Source organism: Electrona antarctica (assembly GCF_951216825.1).
Source record: "Electrona antarctica genome assembly, chromosome: 7".
NCBI lineage: Eukaryota > Metazoa > Chordata > Actinopteri > Myctophiformes > Myctophidae > Electrona > Electrona antarctica.
Window position 1 is genome coordinate 45062538 of NC_136812.1, and position 20300 is coordinate 45082837.

Sequence of the window (20300 nt, forward strand, 5' to 3'; positions counted from 1 at the left end):
ACAGTTTTGGACATAAAGGTTTCCACCCTACATGATTTGAATGATGAGATATGCAAAGGACAGACTGATGGAGTTTCTCAGAACTCATAAATGCAAATCTACATCATATAGGGTGGAACCTTATGTCCAACTGTTAACTTGTCTTTTCAGAACCACAATCCTTTATGCCAGTATCAGGATTAGGGGTGTAATCTAAATGGCTAATGTTGGGGCATATCAATATAGCCATTTAGTAATAGTACAACATAAACATTACAGAGACTTTAGTTGTCATTGTAGAATACTTAAAAACATTTTGTCATGTTGCACACATGGCTAAAATGGCTCTTATTTGGGCCTCGTTGAAAACCATGTATTTCAAACTCCAGCTTGTCACTGTCCAGGCTGCATGAACGGCGCTCGATCGCTCAGTTTTTGGACCCCTCAATGTCGTAACTGTCTTACTCTATGGTTCTGAACTGGCCAAGAGGGAGCTACTAGTGGGCTCCCATACTGTGGCATAGGCTCAATCGTCAGTTTGTCACCTCCTGCTAAAGATGTTTTACAGCATCGGTCTTCAAGTGGTATCATTCATATCATACTTGGTGTTAACCTGTACTGGATTGTTTTTTTTATTATCTTGTTGCATTGTATTTAGCAGTCTTTGCAGAACATATCCCTGATTATACCTTAACCGTAGTACGACTAAGTGACAAATAAACCTTGATTACTAATTCTTAATTCTTACCGTTAAATGTAAACTGAAATGAATGTACCATAGCCTGCTGTTTAGAATAGTGATTCTAATTCAGCTCATTCGCAAGCAAACAGAGGAACAAAAGTATTGGAATATGAAAACTAAAACTTTTAATTGCCAAGAATAAGGTTCATACAAGGGCTTTACTTTGGCCTGTGGCATAATCATAACCCAACATTAAACAAAAGCTATTATCAAAAATGATACTGTAAATCAACCTATGGTGTACTGAAGAAGACACATTTTCATACCTAGATTATTACCACAATTACCATCAAGGAACCAGATGTAAACATTTCAACAACTATTAAGGTGCATACAAGGACTTAGTTTAGCTTTGGCCTGTGGCTGTAGCACAATAATAACTCAATTGAACAAAAACAAGCATGTAAAACAACCTGGTGCAGTGAAAAGACCGATACCTAAATTATTACCACAATACCATCGAGGAACCAATTTTTAAGATCGCTATTTAGAAATCAAAAACCTTTCAAGGATGTTTATTTTTTGTATTCTAATTTAGCAGCTATTTTTATTCTTTTCTAAGTTTTACTTTCTGGAATAACATAATAGGCAAAATGGCAGGATATATTTTCTCCTTTCTGCCATTCTGAATCAATGCAGGTACTTGTACGGAGTGCAAATAAGGATGTGCTAACTCTTTTTTTCATATTGTGAAAAGAACATTAGTCAATCAAAAGATATATTGGGAAACCATCACTGTACAATGCTATAAGGCAGTAGGTTAAATGTTGTTTGAAGGGAATGGTGTAAGGCTGGAAAAGGTTCACGTTAAAGCCATACATAATATTCTATTCCTTGTTCCAACTTCCAACCCCGCTGGTGGATAGGCAAGATGGAGCCAGGCAGGATGTACCTCTCTCACATCCCCAGGGCATCTTTCTGCACCTTGCAGCCCAACAGGGTATTTCCAGCCTCCATGCACTCCATCAGATTTGGGACTGGAAAAAAAATCAGACACAAACTGTCAGTACATAGAGTACATAGTGTACATATCAGAAGATGTGGAATACAATGCACATACAAATGTACACGTATGTATGTACAGTTAAATAGATGCAGTTGTATAGTTCATCTTAATCAGATGATTTTGTTGCTCATTTATTTTCACCCCCTGATGTATCTGATGTAAGGTCGCTTTCCAAAATTCATATAAAGTTTTCCTTACAAACAGAAGAGTTAAGATGACGAAGAACCATTTAAGTCCATCATTTATTCTGATGCCTCCCTAAACAGTCCTATCTGTCCTGACCCCTCATCCATAATTTATACATTAATGGATAAGTATTGTGGCCTTAAATGGTTCTTCGTCTCACAGGACCTTAATGAGCACGTAAAAACAACAGCGTTCATTTCACCTTACTTTTAACGGTACATAAACATAGATACAACATAGATGCTTTTATTAATAGACTGAGATGACTTGACTATGACGGACTAACAGTTAATGATATGGTGTTGCTCAATCAGTGTTTCTTTTTTCTTTGTTGATACTATTGTTTATTTGTATGGAAGCACTAAACAAAGTTCCGTTGTATGTCTCATACAGTGACAAATAAAGATCTTAGCTTACCTTTCTGAGCATGGACCCAGGATACTGCCTTCATAGCCAGAAGCTGCCACTCATCCTGGGTGTCCATCTTGAAACCATGGAGCCAAAGCAAAGCTAAAACGGTGGTCCACACTTCCTGGTTCACCTAATAAATCAAAACCAATGACAAAAAGGCTTAATAAAACTGTGTGTGTGTGTGCGCGCGCGCGTGTGACAATAGATGTATACTCCCTGCTCTTAAATAGTTGTGCTGCTAATGTGCTGAGCAGGGGTTAATGTATAAGCACAGCCTGAACGCCAAGATCAAATATAATATTCACACTCGTATTTACATTTAAATAAACATGTTCTCAAGCTGTTATTGGTCTCAATCTATTTGTGAGTTATCTGACTGAACTATAGCATAAATCAATCACAATGAACCATACAAATGCCTCCAATGCATTCTCTTTGGCTAATAATAATAACAACCTAATAACGGGACAATAGAACAAATGTAGGCTTGCTGTTCCCAGCATGTCTCTCCTCAGCCAATAACAACCTGAGACCACTTGAAACATCACTTTTCACTGCTTTATCACAGGTCGGTATAACCCAGTTATTAGGTTTGGCACGGATGCCTTTTTCAACCATAGTTACATAGTTAGGAAAATGTCCAGGTGATTATCGATAAATGTCGGCAATCTCATGAACATACTGGCTGTATTTGACCAGCATTTTCACTCAATAAATGAAAACAAAACAATGTGTTTGCATGAATAATTGTTTACCTAAATTGCTGCTTCACAATATCATGATGGCACACCTAATGTTAGACTAGGCTATGTGTAAAGCATAACTAACCACTTGTACTCAAACTATTCTGGGGGGGGGGGGGGGGTCATTCACAATAAACAGCTGATCTACAAGCTCACAATGCATTGTGATGCGTTGTGAACTTGTAGACCTGCTATTTATGGTGAACAGATTTGGGGCCATATCTTGCGCCACCCCTTATCCCTAAACCTATTTGCCATTTTTTACTATTTTGAAAAACATTTTAAAATAGTTCAACTAGCCGATCTACATCGACACGTTGTGAGCTTGTAGAGCGGCTATTTGAACTATTTTTTATAGCCTCACGTGTAGAAGGAAACAAAAGCAAAACCAAAATACCGAGCCAACTCAGGTGTGTGTCTTTAAAGTCATACTACGGGCAAATACAGCACTTTCTCCACACAGCCATTTGATGAAAGCCTGCCAATCACAATGTGGGACAGCGTCTCGATTTCTGGGGCGTGTGAAAAGGAATTGTGGGACTATCGCTCATCTGGTCACCCTAGTGTTGATCGATATTCAATATCAATATTGTTTTGACATCTCTACAACACTATCTGAACCAAATTCAGGTCATTGTCCTAACCCGGTTATTGTGGTCATACTTGACTTGACTGACCTGTGCAGGCATTGACCTTTCCACTTGGTCCTTGCTCTTCCCCAGTATGTTTTCCAGGGTTGATGTCAGAGTCCAGGAGCCAGAGGCTTTCTGGAGGGAGATCAACTGCAGCAATGTGTCTTTGGGTGGCTGGCGACTCCGAGGCTCAGGGTCTAGACCAGCTACATAGTAAGCGAGAAAATAGAAGAACATCAAAGACACAAGTTGTGTAATAGCAATCATTAATAACTGCAGCGAGAATAGTTTATCAGTCTGTTGATGGTAGCTAAGATAGATGCCTCTGGTTTGAATATATCTAGGCAGAGATATTAATTTCAGGAAATGAAAAAACAAAACAAAAACATGTTTTTAGAACACAATATTACCTCATCAAAATTGGTATGGTGCGTTTATTTGTCAGATACTTGAATGTGTCCTTATATTATCATCACTTTACCCAAGTACAGCACAAGTAGACTTAGGATGGTTTTTGACCATTAATGTGGAGATAGTTTTGTTTCCCGTCTGACATTGTCAGTCTATAATCAATGATGGAGAAAACAACCATCTCCAAAGTTGGAATTAGGTGGTCCGATCGACAGTTTGAGGATCCAATGGAGTTAGGAGGTTTAGTCAGAAGCTCTTTTTAAATACTTTTCATTAGTTCGATATCTGTAAAACCTAGTAGAGGGCTAGCATTAGCACAGATTTATATATATTTTTTAAACTAAAAGAAAAGTTGAAAAATGGAGATAGAAGTTGAAAAGTGGAGATAGTTGGTGGTATATTTGCTGTAGTTGTCTTACATTTGTATGCATGAAACGTTGCATAAAATGAGTTTGACCAGATGAAGAGCCTTGGCTCGAAACATCGTCAATAAATTATATTGGAGCAAACGTGTGTGTCGGTTTATTCTTCTTTTTCTGATGTCACTTTCCAACCCACCACCTCTACTAAGTGATGTGTGTACAGTTGGAGGCCATCGATATTGTCCTTTTCTTTTTGCTGAGGTTTGCGTGATCTGCGCAAAAGGACAGTTAACCCATTTTGGGCGGGAACCCCTTTTGGTGTTTTAAACATTGTTATAATTTAGCTATTGAAAAATAGCAGATGTACAAGCTCATAGCGCGCCACCGAGTGGCGCGCTACGAGCTTGTAGGTCTGCTATTTTTGAAAAATCGTGAAAATATTTATTTCAGAAAACTGGAGGATTTAGAAGGATTTTTTTAAATTTTGAGGTCAGGCCTAAATGGGTCAAATGATAAGGGACAATATCGGTGGCACCCAACTGTATGTATGCATGAAACCTTGGCATTAAAGTCAAGTTTATGATTATTTTCACAGGAAGAATGAAGCCGGTTGAAATCCTGTGTAAACTGACTCACACAGAAGGCCTTGTTTGCCGCGAGGCCCGCCACATCTTCCGAATGCTGCAGAATGTGTCCATCCATCCATCCATTCATCTGAATCATCTGTATCTGCCAAATTAATGCATTTCAGTTAACCCATTTAGAGAACAGATTCTACAAATGTCATCTAACAGTTTTCTGAAGAACTTATGTTTCTATATCAGTGGTTCTCAAACTGTCAAGGAGCCCCAGAATGATATGTATTTGGCCGCAGAACCCCATCTGAAAATATGTAGTTCCAGGGACCCCCCAGAAGTCTGCCGTTGTATGTTGTATGTTGTATTGGACTATAGGTGAAGTTGTATTTACTGGTGGTGAAGTTGCATTGTGTCATGGTGATGTTGGGATGACTGGAGGTGAAGTTGTATTACCTAATGGAAAGGTTAGATCACATTGTTAAGATGTGACTACTTTTGTTTCTTATATTTCTGAAGAAAGATTATGATTTAATGTACTTTTAGTTGTATATGTATTTGTCACTGGTGGTGAAGTCGCATTGTGTCGTGGCGAAGTTTGAATGACTGGTGGTGATGTTGCTTTACCTGATGGAAAGTTTACATGAAATTGTGAAGTAATGATTACCGGTGTTTCTTATATTTCTAAAGTTATAATAATAAAGATTATAATTTAATGTGATTTTTCAACACATTATAATCATAGGGGTATTTGTCACTGTACTTTTGCATATCCCTTTGTCCACTCCAGTTAATTCATTAGAAGATTTATACATTGGAAGTTTAAATTTGCTTTGATGAAATTGTACCTGCTCGTGAATCTGTGGTCATTGTTGCTGTAGTGGGTGCTTGAGTTGGCGGCAAAACCACTGTAAAAATAAAACGTTCATATCAATATCAATGCAGACCATGAATTAACTACAAGGAAGAAAAGAATGCCATTAAACAGGTCATTAAAGAGTCATACTATGAGCTATTATCGGTTGAGTCAACAATTCTTAAGTTAATTAACAGAGTTAAACCTAGTAATATTTAGGCAACATATTGCAAGACGTGGAGAAGATGTGAAGTCCACAAGATTGTGCACACATCCATGCAGGAGGACAGAGGAGGCCAGGAGTCCGAAATTTGAGGATTTGAATATGGCTACAGTATGATCATTGACACGGCGGCCACTTTGCTCATCGTAAAAAACAAAAAAGGAAAAACAGCGCCCTCTTTATTGACGCGAGTCGACAGTCTGTCTCGAGACCAGGCAAGATATGAACGAACACGGGGACATATAAGGGACATCACAAAATCTGATTTTCAACAGATCACAAAATGCTCAATCTAGGAATTCAAGGCAAATCGTTTTCAGTCTGTTTGAAAACGATATATATCACTGCTATCAAATAATAGACTGGTCCGGTCCACAACATGAAACTCCAAATGTTATGTCTTCATTCAATCGGGAACCAATGAACATAGAAGGACGTGCATAACATTGTAATGCCCTGGGGATTACAGAGGATGTGAGACGTTATCAACCGGGAAGCCACGCTGTGACACGTTAGCCTGGCTAATAAGCCAGACCGAATCAGCCGTTGGCAAAAAAAAATTGCCTGCCGGCGGATTGCGGTCTGGAGAGGCTCAATTGTACGCCCATTTCCTACACCAGAGAACTGGTGTGGCCAATCGGGACACGGTATGCAATATGGGCGGGCTTTGGTACAGTGACGTTCAATGCTTGAGACCTTTGACTGACAGTAGCTCTGACCAATTGCGTCAAAGAGAAAATGTTTGAACCCGCCCCCCGGGAAACAAGATCCATACACAGCATCTCCAGACTCAAATACCACACGACAGTGTGATTTGAGTCTGGCTTATTAGCCAGGCTAGTGACACGTGCCCATGTGCTCAAAATGTTACATACACATAGGCCATTACTATTCTACAAATCTGTCTATATTTTGTCATCACGTGGTCTACCATTGTAGCCTACTAAAAATGTATGGTCTGTGGTTGACTATTAAACATGAAATCCGCGCTATATGAGCTTACAAGACGGGTCACTTCCGCCCGTCCCGGAAGTGATAGCCGTCCATATTTGACCCAGATTCTCATTCCAGGCGATGCATCGCCGCGGAATGGTTTCACTTTCTTAGCTTGATCAAAGTTTAGACTTTTCTAAGGTCTCAAAGATTGCAGTTTGTCTCATTTTTAGGAGAAAAAGGACGCGCGCGGCCGCGTGCGCGTCGGATCCGTGTGGAGGCTGTATAAGATGTGAGTAAAAGCACTTTAAAAAAAATATATATATATATATATATATATTTTTGTATATATATATTTTTTAAATTACTCGATTAAATTAAATTAAAGAAAGTCGAGGTCCCTCGTTTTGGCACAGGCGGGTCATGGAGAGAAGAACAAGGTCCCACGTTCTTGGCATTAATACGGTTAATGAATATGATTGTGAATATTTATACAAGACAAACGCCCTAGGCTTAATACATTACATGTGCGGACAAATGCGCACCAAAAGTGCCATGCACGTTTATGTGCAATAGAATGACCAACCTTACCAGGGTTAGGTCGCGAGTAAATGGCAGCATTATTTGGGGGTCGGCGGCTGAACATTTTGGGAATCCATGATGATTTAGGAGGAGATGGAGGAGTAGGAGATGCCCCGCAACAAAATGAACCAATGCTTGTGGAAGTTGTGGAGTATGCTGTGGAAATGACAAAGTTACAGTTAACCACAGGACACTTTAATTACTTGGGCTTACAAAGCTTGAACTACTTGAATTCTACCCATGTAAAATTAGGTCTATGGGCTGGAAACCAGGCTATATCTTGCTCAATATATAAAAATACAATTTTTTCTCTCGTTCTACCTACGGGTTTGTGTCTTTCGGGTTCGTACCTTTCGGGTTCATGTCGACTGATCGAGCACACATCGGTGAACATTTCGCCATCCTGTCTGGAGCTGCTGGTGGTGATCCATGTAGTGCCATGGATCGCAACATGTCTAAGACTGCAGCTACTGGTGGTGATCCATTCCATGGCAGCGCGTTGCCCAAATTGCCCAAGTTGCCTATCGCTATGACAGAGAAAGCATAACATATTTAGTGAACATTCCAGTGGACATTACTTCTATACAGACAAAACAGAAGCAAATCAAATGATTCACTGGTAGGCGAGTTTCTGAACTGTCCACAGCCCTCCTCTGAGAACTGACAGAAGCGGTACGGTTGAGCATTAGGGAGGACTGACTATATGAAGATGGGTGAATGGGTGAAGTTCTCCTTTATATCTATTAAAGGAACTACAACATCATGCATTTTAAAACAGTTTTTAATATTTAATATCATATTGTTTATGTCCCACAAATGTATTTCTAATGCTTTGAGCAAAAAAACACCACTCTGATATAGCCAGTCCATGTCATTTCTGTCTGGCTTCTAAAGCCGTTTTAAGCTGCAGTACCACAATGTCCTGATGTGGTGGGGGCGGTGTGTATGCAAATTATGTTCTCCGCCACACCCTCATTTCAGCTACTCCCCTCCCACATCTTTGACTCATTATAATAAGGACCACCCCCCCCTCCCCTCCCAGTCTCCAAAGACGAAATGCAAATTTGGAACTGAAGAGCGGGAGGGATTATACAAAGTAGGGACATATACCTAGTATGACATCACGAGTATAGCACCAAATCAGTTGGCCTGTTGTGAGACCACTGTAAATAAAAACCTAAATATGATGAGAAAGCCTGATTGTTCAAAATTGGGCATTTGTAGGGATAGAAGACGGTTGAATTTCATGTTGTAGGACCTTTAATGCACTAAAATCGGTGTCTACTTACTTGGTACTGGAACATTTCTTTGTAACAGAGGTCCTTGTACAGCCTCCCCACTTCCTTTGTTGACAGCGATGAAGGCAGTGAAGGCACTGCTCACTCCTGATTGGATGCTGAGTTCCACCACCCTCTTCTCCACTGCTCCATCACTGCTCCATCGCTGCTGGTCTCTCTGTTCCTGCTCCAGGGAGCGAATCAGGGTCCGAGCGCCCAACCTGTGGACTGTCAGTCTGCACACAGTGTAACGTTTTTAATCTCTAATCAGAAAGCTGAGAGGGCGACATCATAGGGTAAAAGCCGGGGAGAAGGATCTGGATGGACTCACGAACATTTGTAATAAATGTATGTATGTGTGTGTGCGTGCGTGCGTATATATTACTTTCGAATCCCGGCTCCTCCTGTCTACATGTCGAAGTGTCCTTGGGCAAGACACTGAAACCCAAATTGCTCCCGATGTGCGGGTTGGTACCTTGCATGGCTTCCGCCGCAATCGGTGTATGAATGTGTGTGTGAATGGGTGAATGTAATCTATGTAAAGCGCCTTGGATAAAGGCGCTATATAAATGCACCATTTACCATTTACCATTTCCCGTCAGATCGGCAAATGTCATCCATTAAAGTGTTTTAACTTAAGTAGAATTTAATTTGAAAAGTTTGAATTCGATTACAAAACATCACATGTAGTGCATTCGTAATCTGTAAATTCCACATAACTGTGTGGGTGATTGTGTATACGTGTAGTCGTGTAGGTGTTTGTATCTGCCTATCTTTCCTTTAAATGTCTCGAGACCCACCCAACCAATTGCCTTCACATTTGGTAGTAAGTAAAACAAAATAAATAAATCAAAAGATAAAATAGACATGATGTGAAATGACAGCAACACAAAATCAATACGTCATACTGTATATGACTGACATCATAATCTGGTTTTCAAGTACTCCGACACGGGTGCTGCACTGGTGGTAATACAAATTGCAGAGTTCCACCGTAGTTAGCGAACAGCTAACCCCACAGAGTACATCTGGGATTCTCTGCTGTTACCTCCACGACTTAAGATAAGCGATGATTGATTGATTGATTGATTGATTGAAAAATGTATTAACAGTTTGCAGAATTACAGTACATTTCAAGCACAAACTCAATACAAAGGCTGTTAACTGTGAGTGGACGACCCAATTAAACATTTCACTTGTTTCCAATAGGGTCCACAATGTTCAATTCATCAAAAATGGATGGAAGATGGAAGATGGAAGACGGATGGATGGATAATATTGATGCAAATATATTATACATGAATGAAGAATTTCTCTACTGAAAGAGAAGAGTCTGCTTTACCCAGTGCCTTCTGTTGGTTTGAGACTGAAGAGGAGCTGATAGTTAAAAGGTTGGTCTGCCAGCCTGTATTTCACCTTCACGCTGCCTTCACTGGCACTTGAACTCTGACAGAAAAAGAGGCAATGGGATAAAGTGTTACAAACAAAACAAAACAAAAACACGCTGGGACATAATGTAACTGCCTGAGAGCTCATACAGTACTTACTACCGGCCCACTCAATATACTTATTCTCAGGTAGTAAGACTTTTTGTTGTTTAATTTTAATAATGACATTTTATTCAAACTAATTGATGGATTTACTGTGCTGCATTTTACATGTCTACTTAAACACATAGAATTGAATTTCTCGGACGGTAAGTTGCTGCTCCTACCACTCCAGTGAGCTGGGCATAAATGAGTGACCTCTGGCCGTGGAAAAGGGCTGTGATGGGCGGAGACAGAGGTGTCACAGACACTCCCTTTGGCAGGTCCCATTTAAGGGAAATATCCACCACAGCTAGCTGCAGGGCGAAGCGAAGGGACTGCATCACCTGGAGAGTAGAAAGGTACAATGCTAAATCAATCTTAAAAGCATTTTACATTGTTCACTTAAGCAATATTACACGAGAGGCTGTGGGTTAACGTGATTATTGCCACGACAGTGATGCGGTAAGGAACGAGACAAAGTCGAGTTCCGCAAGCATCACTGAAGTGGCAATAATCACGTTAAACCACACCCTCGAGTGTAATATTGCAATTATACAACAGTTACCCTTAAAACTAAGAAAATATATATTTTTAATGACAGATGTAGTCACTACGACCACAAATGTCCCAAGAAACTAGCTAGCCTAGCCTCGATACCCAGAGCTAGCCTAGCCACCGGTTTGCTAGCGCTCTGGGAAAACAGAGCAGCTGAATTCTTTGTTTTGATTAGGTGGTGAATGGTGCTGGTTTGATCCACGGCTAGAAGCTGTTTCAACCAATCAGATTGCTTCCTCGAAACGACCTGTTGTATAATCTTACTTATCCATTTGTAACCACCATTTGGAACTATCGTTGATAGAAGTGGACCTCTGACCACTGCATTGATCAGAGGTCTATACTAGCTACTACTACTAGGCCCTGTCCATTTCCCCCTCTAAATAAAATATCTTCCCCCTCCTCCATGCACACAACGACGTGAGCTTCATTTTCACCAAATGTTCGTCCCAGAACAGGGAAGCTAGGGTTTGTGTGGTTAACTGCTAATTCTTCCTGAATGCATAGTACACCCACTTACTTACTGCCCTTTATGCCGGCTGGCATGTAGGGCAGCAAAAAAGGATCTCCACTTCAGTCTGTCCTGGGCCAGCGTCTTTATAGATCCCCAGGTGTGATGCAGGGTCTTCAACTCTCCCTCCACTGTCCAACGCCATGTGTTCTTGGGTCGGCCTCTTTTGCGTTTGCCCTCTGTTGTCCAGTGAAGTGCAGTTTTGGTGATGTTGTCTTGTTCTCTACGTATTACATGCCCAATCCATTTCCACCGCCTTCTCATAAGGATGGTATCCATGTTTTCCTGTTTACACAGATCAAGAAGGTGTTGGTTGGAGATGGTTTTGGGCCAGAATATACGTTGGATTTTCCTTAAGCTTTTGGTGTGGAAGGTTGACAGTTTGTGTAGATCATTTTCCGTCGTTCTCCAACATTCGGAACCGTATAGCAGGGTAGACAGGACACAGCTCTGGTACAGTCTAAGTTTGGTGTTGGTGCTGTACTGGGCCGACTTCCAGACGTTGTTAAGCCTCTGTAAGGTGTTTCTGGCCTTGCTGAGCCTGCTTGTGATGTCGCTACCTGCGCCTCCATCATGACTTACTACGCTGCCTGTGAAATGTTCTGTTGTGGGTAGGTTTATTCCTTCTATGTGTACTGGTGTGGGGTTTGGGATGTTGAGCACCATCAGTTCTGTCTTCTTCTGGTTGATCTTCAGACCTACTTGCTTTGCAAAAGTGTTCAGACGACTTGTTTTCTCTTGCAACTGTTGGTGTGTGGGAGAACAGAGCCAAGTCATCTGCAAAGTCGAGATCTTCCAATAAGCCTATCTCACAGAATCTCCCCGCACCCTTAATACGCCCCCTTTCCGCGTTAGTGGTGATAGCGTGACGTCACTCCATAGACACTACATGTTAACAGAGGTAATTTAAGAAGTCTAAAACTTTTGTTTTCTCAAGGTAAGGTTTGTTCTATCTGTTCGAGCTGATTTACCATCTTGTTTGCTTCATAATAATATTGGTCTGTCACATTTTTACATTAGGAAATGTACTTAGATTCTCCAGAGAAAAAAACATGTAAATGCTAATGTTAAATGACACCACTATCTACCGGAAGGGGGCGTGGAAAGGGGGCTGTGAGATAGGCCTATTGTGAGAACTGTGTTGACTATTTCCAATTTGGCATGTGAAGTTGTTATAGAAGCTTTTGATGAGAAGGACAAGTTGGTTTGGTATCCCATATGAACGTAGTATTCTCCACAAGCTGTCTCTGTGAATACTATCGAAAGCCTTCTCGAAATCCACAAAGTTGATATACAGTTGCCTCTGCCACTCTGTACATTGCTCTATGATGTTACGTAGGGTGGGTGAATATATGGTCAACACATCCCCTGCCTTTTTGGAACCCTGCTTGTTCCCCTCTAAGTTTCTTGTCGATTGCATCCGATAGTCTTTGTATAATAATTTTGGCAAGGATTTTGCTGGGGATAGACAAAAGGGTGATGCCCCGCCAGTTGTTGCAGTTGCTGAGGGCACCTTTCTTTGGGATCTTCACAATTTCACCTTTTGTCCAGTCGTCCGGTACCTTCTTCCTTTCCCATATGGCTCTGAAGAGTGGTTTTAGCACTTTAGCCGCCAGATTTCCTTTGTTGCCGTTTCCGTAACAATATGTTTTTTTCATGGTACTGGGTTGTTAGCCCTGTGCCCAACCCCCAACCTGGAGGACCAGTGGATCGCTCTTTGTCAGTCCTCTACCCTTCGACCTGTCCAGCATGGGTGACCCTGCCAGGAGAACATTTCTCCCGCTGGCATAGCTCTATGGGTCATTGAGGCACGCAAGCCCCTCTACCACGGCAAGGTGACGAGTGTTTCTCTAAGTTGCAATTGCAAACACTTCATACATACAAGGAATTTGGTTCGCAAAGTGCATGAATGTATAGGACTCACATATGATGCAACTGGACAGTGCACACTGCACAACATACAATCAGAAAAATAGTTTCCATGGCTTTATTAAAAATCATTGTCTGATGAGTTGTCTTACTTTGGGTTGCATCCTCTCAGTTCCTGTGATGAACTGGGCATGACCTCCTCCCTGCTTGGACATCCCATTAATGAGAGCAGAGCTGGCTCCCTCTCCAATCCCAAAAGTGAAACACCTGTGGTACACAATAGCATTAGGACAACAGACATGCACTAGTATAGTAGGAATTAGGAATGGTGTGAACTGTCTGTATGTGTATTAGAGGCCTTCACAGGTCCAATTAGACAAACCCGTACCCAAAAAGACCCGCAAAGAATGGTGTATAAAGAATGTATTTTAGGTGGCCCCACCTATGAGATCCGGCATTCTTCTTCACTAGGTCAATAACATTCTTGGTGTTGCCCACCTCACCATCGGTAAAGACAAAGAGCTGTAGATGACAAATATGACAGGAGGGTTACATATCCACAGGAGTACACAACCCCATGTTGAGTATGTTGTTTTCAGTCACACGGGTGGATAAAGCGTGCAAATAACAAGACGAGGTGTTACATACATTCAAAGATTTGTGCCACATTTTCACAATCTTTCAAAAATAGCAGACCTACAAGCTCGTAGCTTGTAGATCTGCTATTTTTCAATAGCTAAAGTAGAACATGATGCTTAGTTAAAACACCAAAAGAGATTCCCGTCCAGAATGGGTTAACCTTTCAGTACAGAACAGTAGCAATGAGTATAGGTAATGAAAAATAAACAAGAATCCTATGGGATATAATGTTGTGAGTGCTGGTATTCTTTTCTATGGACTGTATCTAACCAGCTCAGTGGCCTTGTGGTTAGAGTGTCCGCCCTGAAACTGGGAGGTCGGGGTTCAATCTCCGGCCGGGTCATACCAAAGACTGTAAAAATGGGACCCAATGCCTCCCTGCTTGCACTCAGCATCAAAGGGTTGGATTGGGGGTCAAATCTACTAATCAAATGATTCCCGAGCGCAGAGCACGCTGCAGCTCACTGCTGCGGCTCACCGCTCCAAGAGATGGGTCAAATGCGGAGAACAAATTTCACTGCGGTAACGTGTGTGACAAATCGTACGACTTTGACTTTGACTTTGACTATACCTGAACCGTGCACCCGTCACTTTATTACTTTGAACTACTCAATTGAGTGCTTGCTTCTCCTCCTTTCTTCGAGTATATGTAGGTGTTGCCTGTAAAATCTGCAGCATGGAGTGTAAAATGGAGCCCAAATGAAAGGGTCTGTTCTCAGATCACTCAGGATATTATGCACTAGCCTTGTGGCCTTGTGTATTAAAGTAGTGTAGTGGTTAGAGGTTGCAGAAAATGAAAGAATTAAAGTGTATTAAGACAAATGTGCAGGTGTGTGTGTGTGTGTGTGTGTGTGTGTGTGTGTGTGTGTGTGTGTGTGTGTGTGTGTGTGTGTGTGTGTGTGTGTGTGTGTGTGTGTGTGTGTGTGTGTGTGTGTGTGTGTGTGTGCGTGCGTGCGTGTTTTACTTGTCTGGGGTGACCAGGAATGCAGGATTGCTTGTATATATGTTTGAGGGGCTGCAGGATTTCTGTTCCTCCCATATCAGCGTCCATCATCTCCACCGTCCTCACAGCCTCCTCCATGGTGTCCTGTTTATACTCCACACTCTTGCTGTAAGCGCGCACACACACACACACACACACACACACACACACACACACACACACACACACACACACACACACACACACACACACACAATGTTGTGTTTTTATTGTGATATGGATTCCCCTGGGTCTGAAATAAAGATTGAATTGAATTGACACGTGTAACAAAACCGCATTATTAATTGCGAGCCGTTTTGTGAACGGAGGCAACAGCGTGTGTAGAGTCACTTACGGGAAGATGTGATCAAAGCTACTCCCAAACCCATAGATGTTGAAGTAGCAGCCCACGGGCAGACTTTTAAGCAGGAGCAGCAGAGTGTCCTACATGGAGATGAGTCAGAGTGCACTGCATGAGTAAACGGACACCACAGCAGAGAAATGTATATCACAGGATCTACTGAATGGGGGTACCTCCCCCTTCACATTCAATAGATCCCGTGATGTTTTGTGGCCAGATGTACCGTAATTTCCTGGGGTCTATAGTAGAACTATAGTAAATAATAAAAAAAGAAATCGCTATAAAAATTGGTGGAAAAAATACATATTTAGCTTGTTCGAATGTAAAAAATAGCTAAAATCACTAAAACGAAAGAAAGCAGCAAATGAAAAAAGATTAGCACTCATCTTTTACTTTCTCTAATAACAACCTAAAACATGAACCTTCGTTGACGAAAACCTAAAGTTGTCCTTTAATGGTTAACGTGACATGGATGCGTTCCAGGTCTCAATGGATTAAGGAAATACAATGTAGAGTCCATGTTTGGTTACCCTGGCACTGCCAATGCGAGTCTGTCCGTGCCAGGTACCACATTCCATGCTTCCAGAACGATCCATTAGAAACAGGAACTCCCCGCACGAAGTCACTGATGACGTCATCACGGCTTTAGGGAACTCCGGGTACAAGCTCAGCATGACCACTGGGTCGCCCATCAGTGAGCCTGGAAGGAAGGACGGAGAGAGAGAGAGAGAGAGAGAGAGAAATCACAGTTGCCAATAAACAAGAAGAAATGAATCCAATTTGACCATAGACAATCTAATAACACAAAGGTTGCTCTTCCTGCTATAGGAAACTGAATGTTGACAAATTACTGCGTTGACAACAGTGTTGGTGAGTGTGTGCGTGCGTGCGTGCGTGCGTGCGTGCGTGAGAGAGAGAGAGATAAAAACTGATTGAGTGCTGCTCGGTTACCAGCTTTGACAGCATCCTGTCCTGCCTCCACTACAGCAGTGGGCTGGTGGGCGTCTTTGTAATAAATCAACAGCTCCACGTCTCTGTCAAACTTATGTCCTGCAGCCAGCCTGACCTGCGCCCCCCCCCCAACTTGTGAACGATACGTACTGTAATACATATCCTTTCATGCACACATGCCTTGGATACACACCTGCATGCTGGCACCCTATAGATACTCAGGCATGCATGATATACTGTGCGTAGGACATACTGTACTGTAACCATGATGTGCATAAACATGCATAACGACACACACGCACACGCACATGCGCGTGCGCGCGCGCACACACACACACACACACACACACACACACACACACACACACACACACACACACACACACACACACACACACACACACATTTACATGTTCCCCTAAGTAAAAGAAGACATAAAGAACTTAGAAGACAGGACATAAATAAGACAAGTTCCCATAGATTACCGTGGCCTGGGTCTGCTCTGCGTTGAGGTACTGAAGAGGGTCCAGGGAACAGTTGGACGCTACTTTAGAGACCGGTCGAGGAGAGGTCACTCGGGCAGAGAAGGACAGACTGTAAGGCACTAGAGAGGCTGGAACAGAGGTCACCTGAGGCTGACTGACACCTTCACTATCTGAAAAAGAGTGCCTGTGTGTTTTTATAAATGAATCAGAGTAGCGAATCAAATCACCATGTCATAATTATGACAACAGCAAAACAACAGCTAAAGTCTCCCTGTGTGTGTGTGTTCATACGAGACTCAGAAAGTCTCAATATATAAAACAAATCATTGAATATTCTCATACAGTATTATTACACATATTAACCAATTAGATTCTGATTAGGATGCCACTCTACTAGGCAGTGTGCTGATTCTTAACTGGTCTGGCGGAAACTCTGTAATGTGATGACTCAGTTGGTTAGCTGTTGTTTTCCTACCTTGAGGTTGGTAGCGGGGGTTGAGCACAGCAGGCAGGCAGAATCTCAGCCCCTCGTCAGCCTCCACAGCCAGCTCAGTAACATACTCCAGCCTGATGGAGGCGCTCTTCCCTGGAGGCAGACTGCCCACGCTCAAAGAGAATACATCAGGGCTCTGCTCGCTCTCCTCCAATAGGAAGGCCTGCTGGCCTGAGCTCAATGCATCGTCATACTCCTCCCGAGCCTGAGAGGAGAGATGAGTGATGGTTTAATTCTGACCGACAGTCGTGACAGATATTATGTCTGTTGCGACACTTTTTAAAGTTTGTGAGGACTCGCATATATTATTGCGTATTTAAGCAAAATGATGCAAGCCTGAGAGAGAGGGTGTGCTTTGCCGTCATTAATGCTCGCCTGCGTTGCTGCAGGAACAAGCCCGCAGTGCAAGTTCTGTATGCAGCGCAGAAGTGCAATAATGAACGGTAAAGCACACCCTCGAGTGTAATATTGCGATTATACAACAGGTACCCTTAAAAAAAACCACGCTGACTCAATTTCACTAAAACTAAGATATTAGCAAATGTCCCAACAAAATCGCTAGCCTAGCAACCCAGTCGGCTGCGCTCTGGGAGAACAGAGCAGCTGATTTTTATGTTTTTAATTTGATTAGGCGTTCCATCATGCTCGTTTGAAGCACGGCTAGATGGCTGTTTCAACCAATGAGTTGCTTCCTCGAAACAACCTGTTGTATAATTTGTAATCTACTTTGTAGTCTGACTTCTATCTTGGTACCAAAATATAATCACTCGTGCATTTAACTGTGAACTTTTCTCTCTGCCTTATTTCGTCTCAATGCAATAGGGAAGATCATTTCCTCCAATCATGTCTTCTAAACCCAAATGTGTTTAGCTTGGCTTGGCTATTGAAGTAAGACATTTAAATCTATATCAATCACTCATATATGGTTGTAAACACACAGAACGTTGCCATTTTAGTCTTCACCTTCTGTTTCTCCTTCACCTCAGCCACAACCTCTGTCTGTCCGATCTTTGCGCTGAAATGACAGACAGCAGCATCGCCAGGAAGAGGAAAGACAAAGATGGCCTCTATGGGGCTCTCCTCCTTGTTCTCATACTGCAGAATGGAGGTCACTGTCGCCACATGGTCGCTCACCTCAACCTCCACATCAATGCCTTTCAGAGGAACTGACAGACAAACGGAAGCATAGTGAGAGACGTTCAGGACAGTGCCGTTTTTATTCTGCTTCAGTCTACAAGGCAGCCAACAGCCATATAATGCAGTTTATGAGCAGAATTAAAACCATTACAATTACATCTATGAATGTTTTGTATAGTTAATAGTCCAGTGGTTTTCAACCAGCAGTCCGGGGACAGTGGTCCTTGTCCTTGAGGGGGTTCCAGGTGGTCCCCAGCTAAATTATGGTGAATTGGTATAACCAATTGAATGCTTATAGACCAACAGTGTTGTCAAGTAACTTAAGTAATATACTACTTTCAGTAATATTATTACTTTTTTCCAGTAATATGTAACTTAACTAGTTACTTTCACATTTTGAGTAATAATATTATGTTACTTTTTTCCTAAAGTAACATTATTACTATTTTCACAAGCCTTGGTAGAACTGTGGGTTTGAGTGTTTATTTATGGTAAACTGGATAGGGGTCAAGTTGCTTTGCAGACTGCTGATCCGCTCTAGATCTAGACTCTAGAGCGGATACGGAAACGATGCACACTCGTCGTCGGTACGTATGTGTGAAGTATCGGATGCAGAAGGGCGGGCCTTAAACCGTCCGGAACACGGAACAACAACCTAATTACTGGAGGCGAGAGAAAAAAGTAATAAGTAAAGTAATAACTAATAAGTAACAAGTTGCCTTTCTCAGGGAGTAATAAGTAGTGTAACTTTATTCCTTTTTTTAAGTAATAAGTAATAAGTAGTATATTACTGTTAAAGTAACTGTAGACCAATTATTTGTTTACAAACATTGGGACTGGGCGCACGGGTGACTGTTTCATGTAATCAATTCCCAACAGATCGCAGGGAGCGCTGGTTTCAGTCCATTCAACCTCCTCTTGTGTGTTGGCTAGTGAGATGCACCCTAGGAGACATTTATACTTCAAAGCCCAACAGTAATGCGCACAGAGAACAGCTGATATACAAGCTCACATTGCATCGCAGATGCGACTGTTGTGAGCGTAGAGGTCTGCGTGCGCGACACCATTGCGGGACGAAGCATAAATTATACTTGATGGTCTGCAGGTGCGTGTGCAGCCATGGACAACCAGGCTCTGCTGCCGTGACCATGAGCGCACCTCCCGTTCTTATGACAGCGACTGGAGGTGTGGTTTTGAGGACAATTGTTTTGAATTGCTATTATTGTTCAAACACAACAGAAACCAAGGATTATATATTTCAAGGGCGAGAGATCACAATAAAAATCCTAATCATTCTTCCTCCACACTGGGAGAAAAACAGCATCTGAAAGTTTGATGGGGCATTTTTTACACGTGAGTGCAGTTAGAACTTTTCCATTGCAGCTCATGAGAGGTGGTGTTCTTCTGCTGCCTTTATGCGCACGCATGCTGTTTCTTATCAGTGTGACGTCGTCTGATAATAGATCTTTAACTCTTGAGAGCGTAATAATTTAAGACTTCTTTGTTCAAAAAAATGATGCTGTACCTGGTTCTTTCTCGGCAGAAAGCAAACCGCAACAGATTGCAACCATATTGTCTGTACCACCTGGAAACCTGGAGCAACGAAGTTAATATTTGACGGGAAATCTGGAACAAGGAAGTACAGTACAGGAGTAGCCCTACAAAGTGAAAATACAATGGAGGGGGAAAAATTAAATGCAATTGTACATAGGCCTACATGAGTTAAATTAAAACTAGCACATACAAGATTGAAATAGAGGGTATGCGCGTGACATCATCATCATACCCGGAAGTTATGCGGGAACGCCTATACTGTGTGGCAAAAAAACTACTTTTCTGGATTGATAGCCCATACATCCACACAGAAAAG

The 20300-nt window shown here is 42.0% G+C and overlaps 1 protein-coding gene across 1 annotated transcript; it reads right to left on the reverse strand.

Annotated features, from left to right (window-relative positions):
* Window positions 1–911: 911 nt before the first annotated feature.
* On the reverse strand, window positions 912–20001 carry LOC306926278 (von Willebrand factor A domain-containing protein 5A-like; the record flags this gene model as incomplete). Its single annotated transcript, XM_079505546.1, has 19 exons — window positions 912–1698; window positions 2331–2454; window positions 3745–3905; window positions 5896–5955; window positions 7651–7797; window positions 7992–8168; window positions 8931–9154; window positions 10261–10364; window positions 10633–10791; window positions 13535–13649; window positions 13825–13904; window positions 14986–15130; window positions 15359–15447; window positions 15895–16064; window positions 16316–16430; window positions 16801–16970; window positions 17276–17498; window positions 18257–18459; window positions 19956–20001. 19 exons carry the CDS (start codon window positions 19999–20001, stop codon window positions 1619–1621), a joined length of 2592 nt encoding a protein of 863 aa, XP_079361672.1. The 3' UTR covers window positions 912–1618.
* Between the last annotated feature and the right edge of the window lie 299 nt (window positions 20002–20300).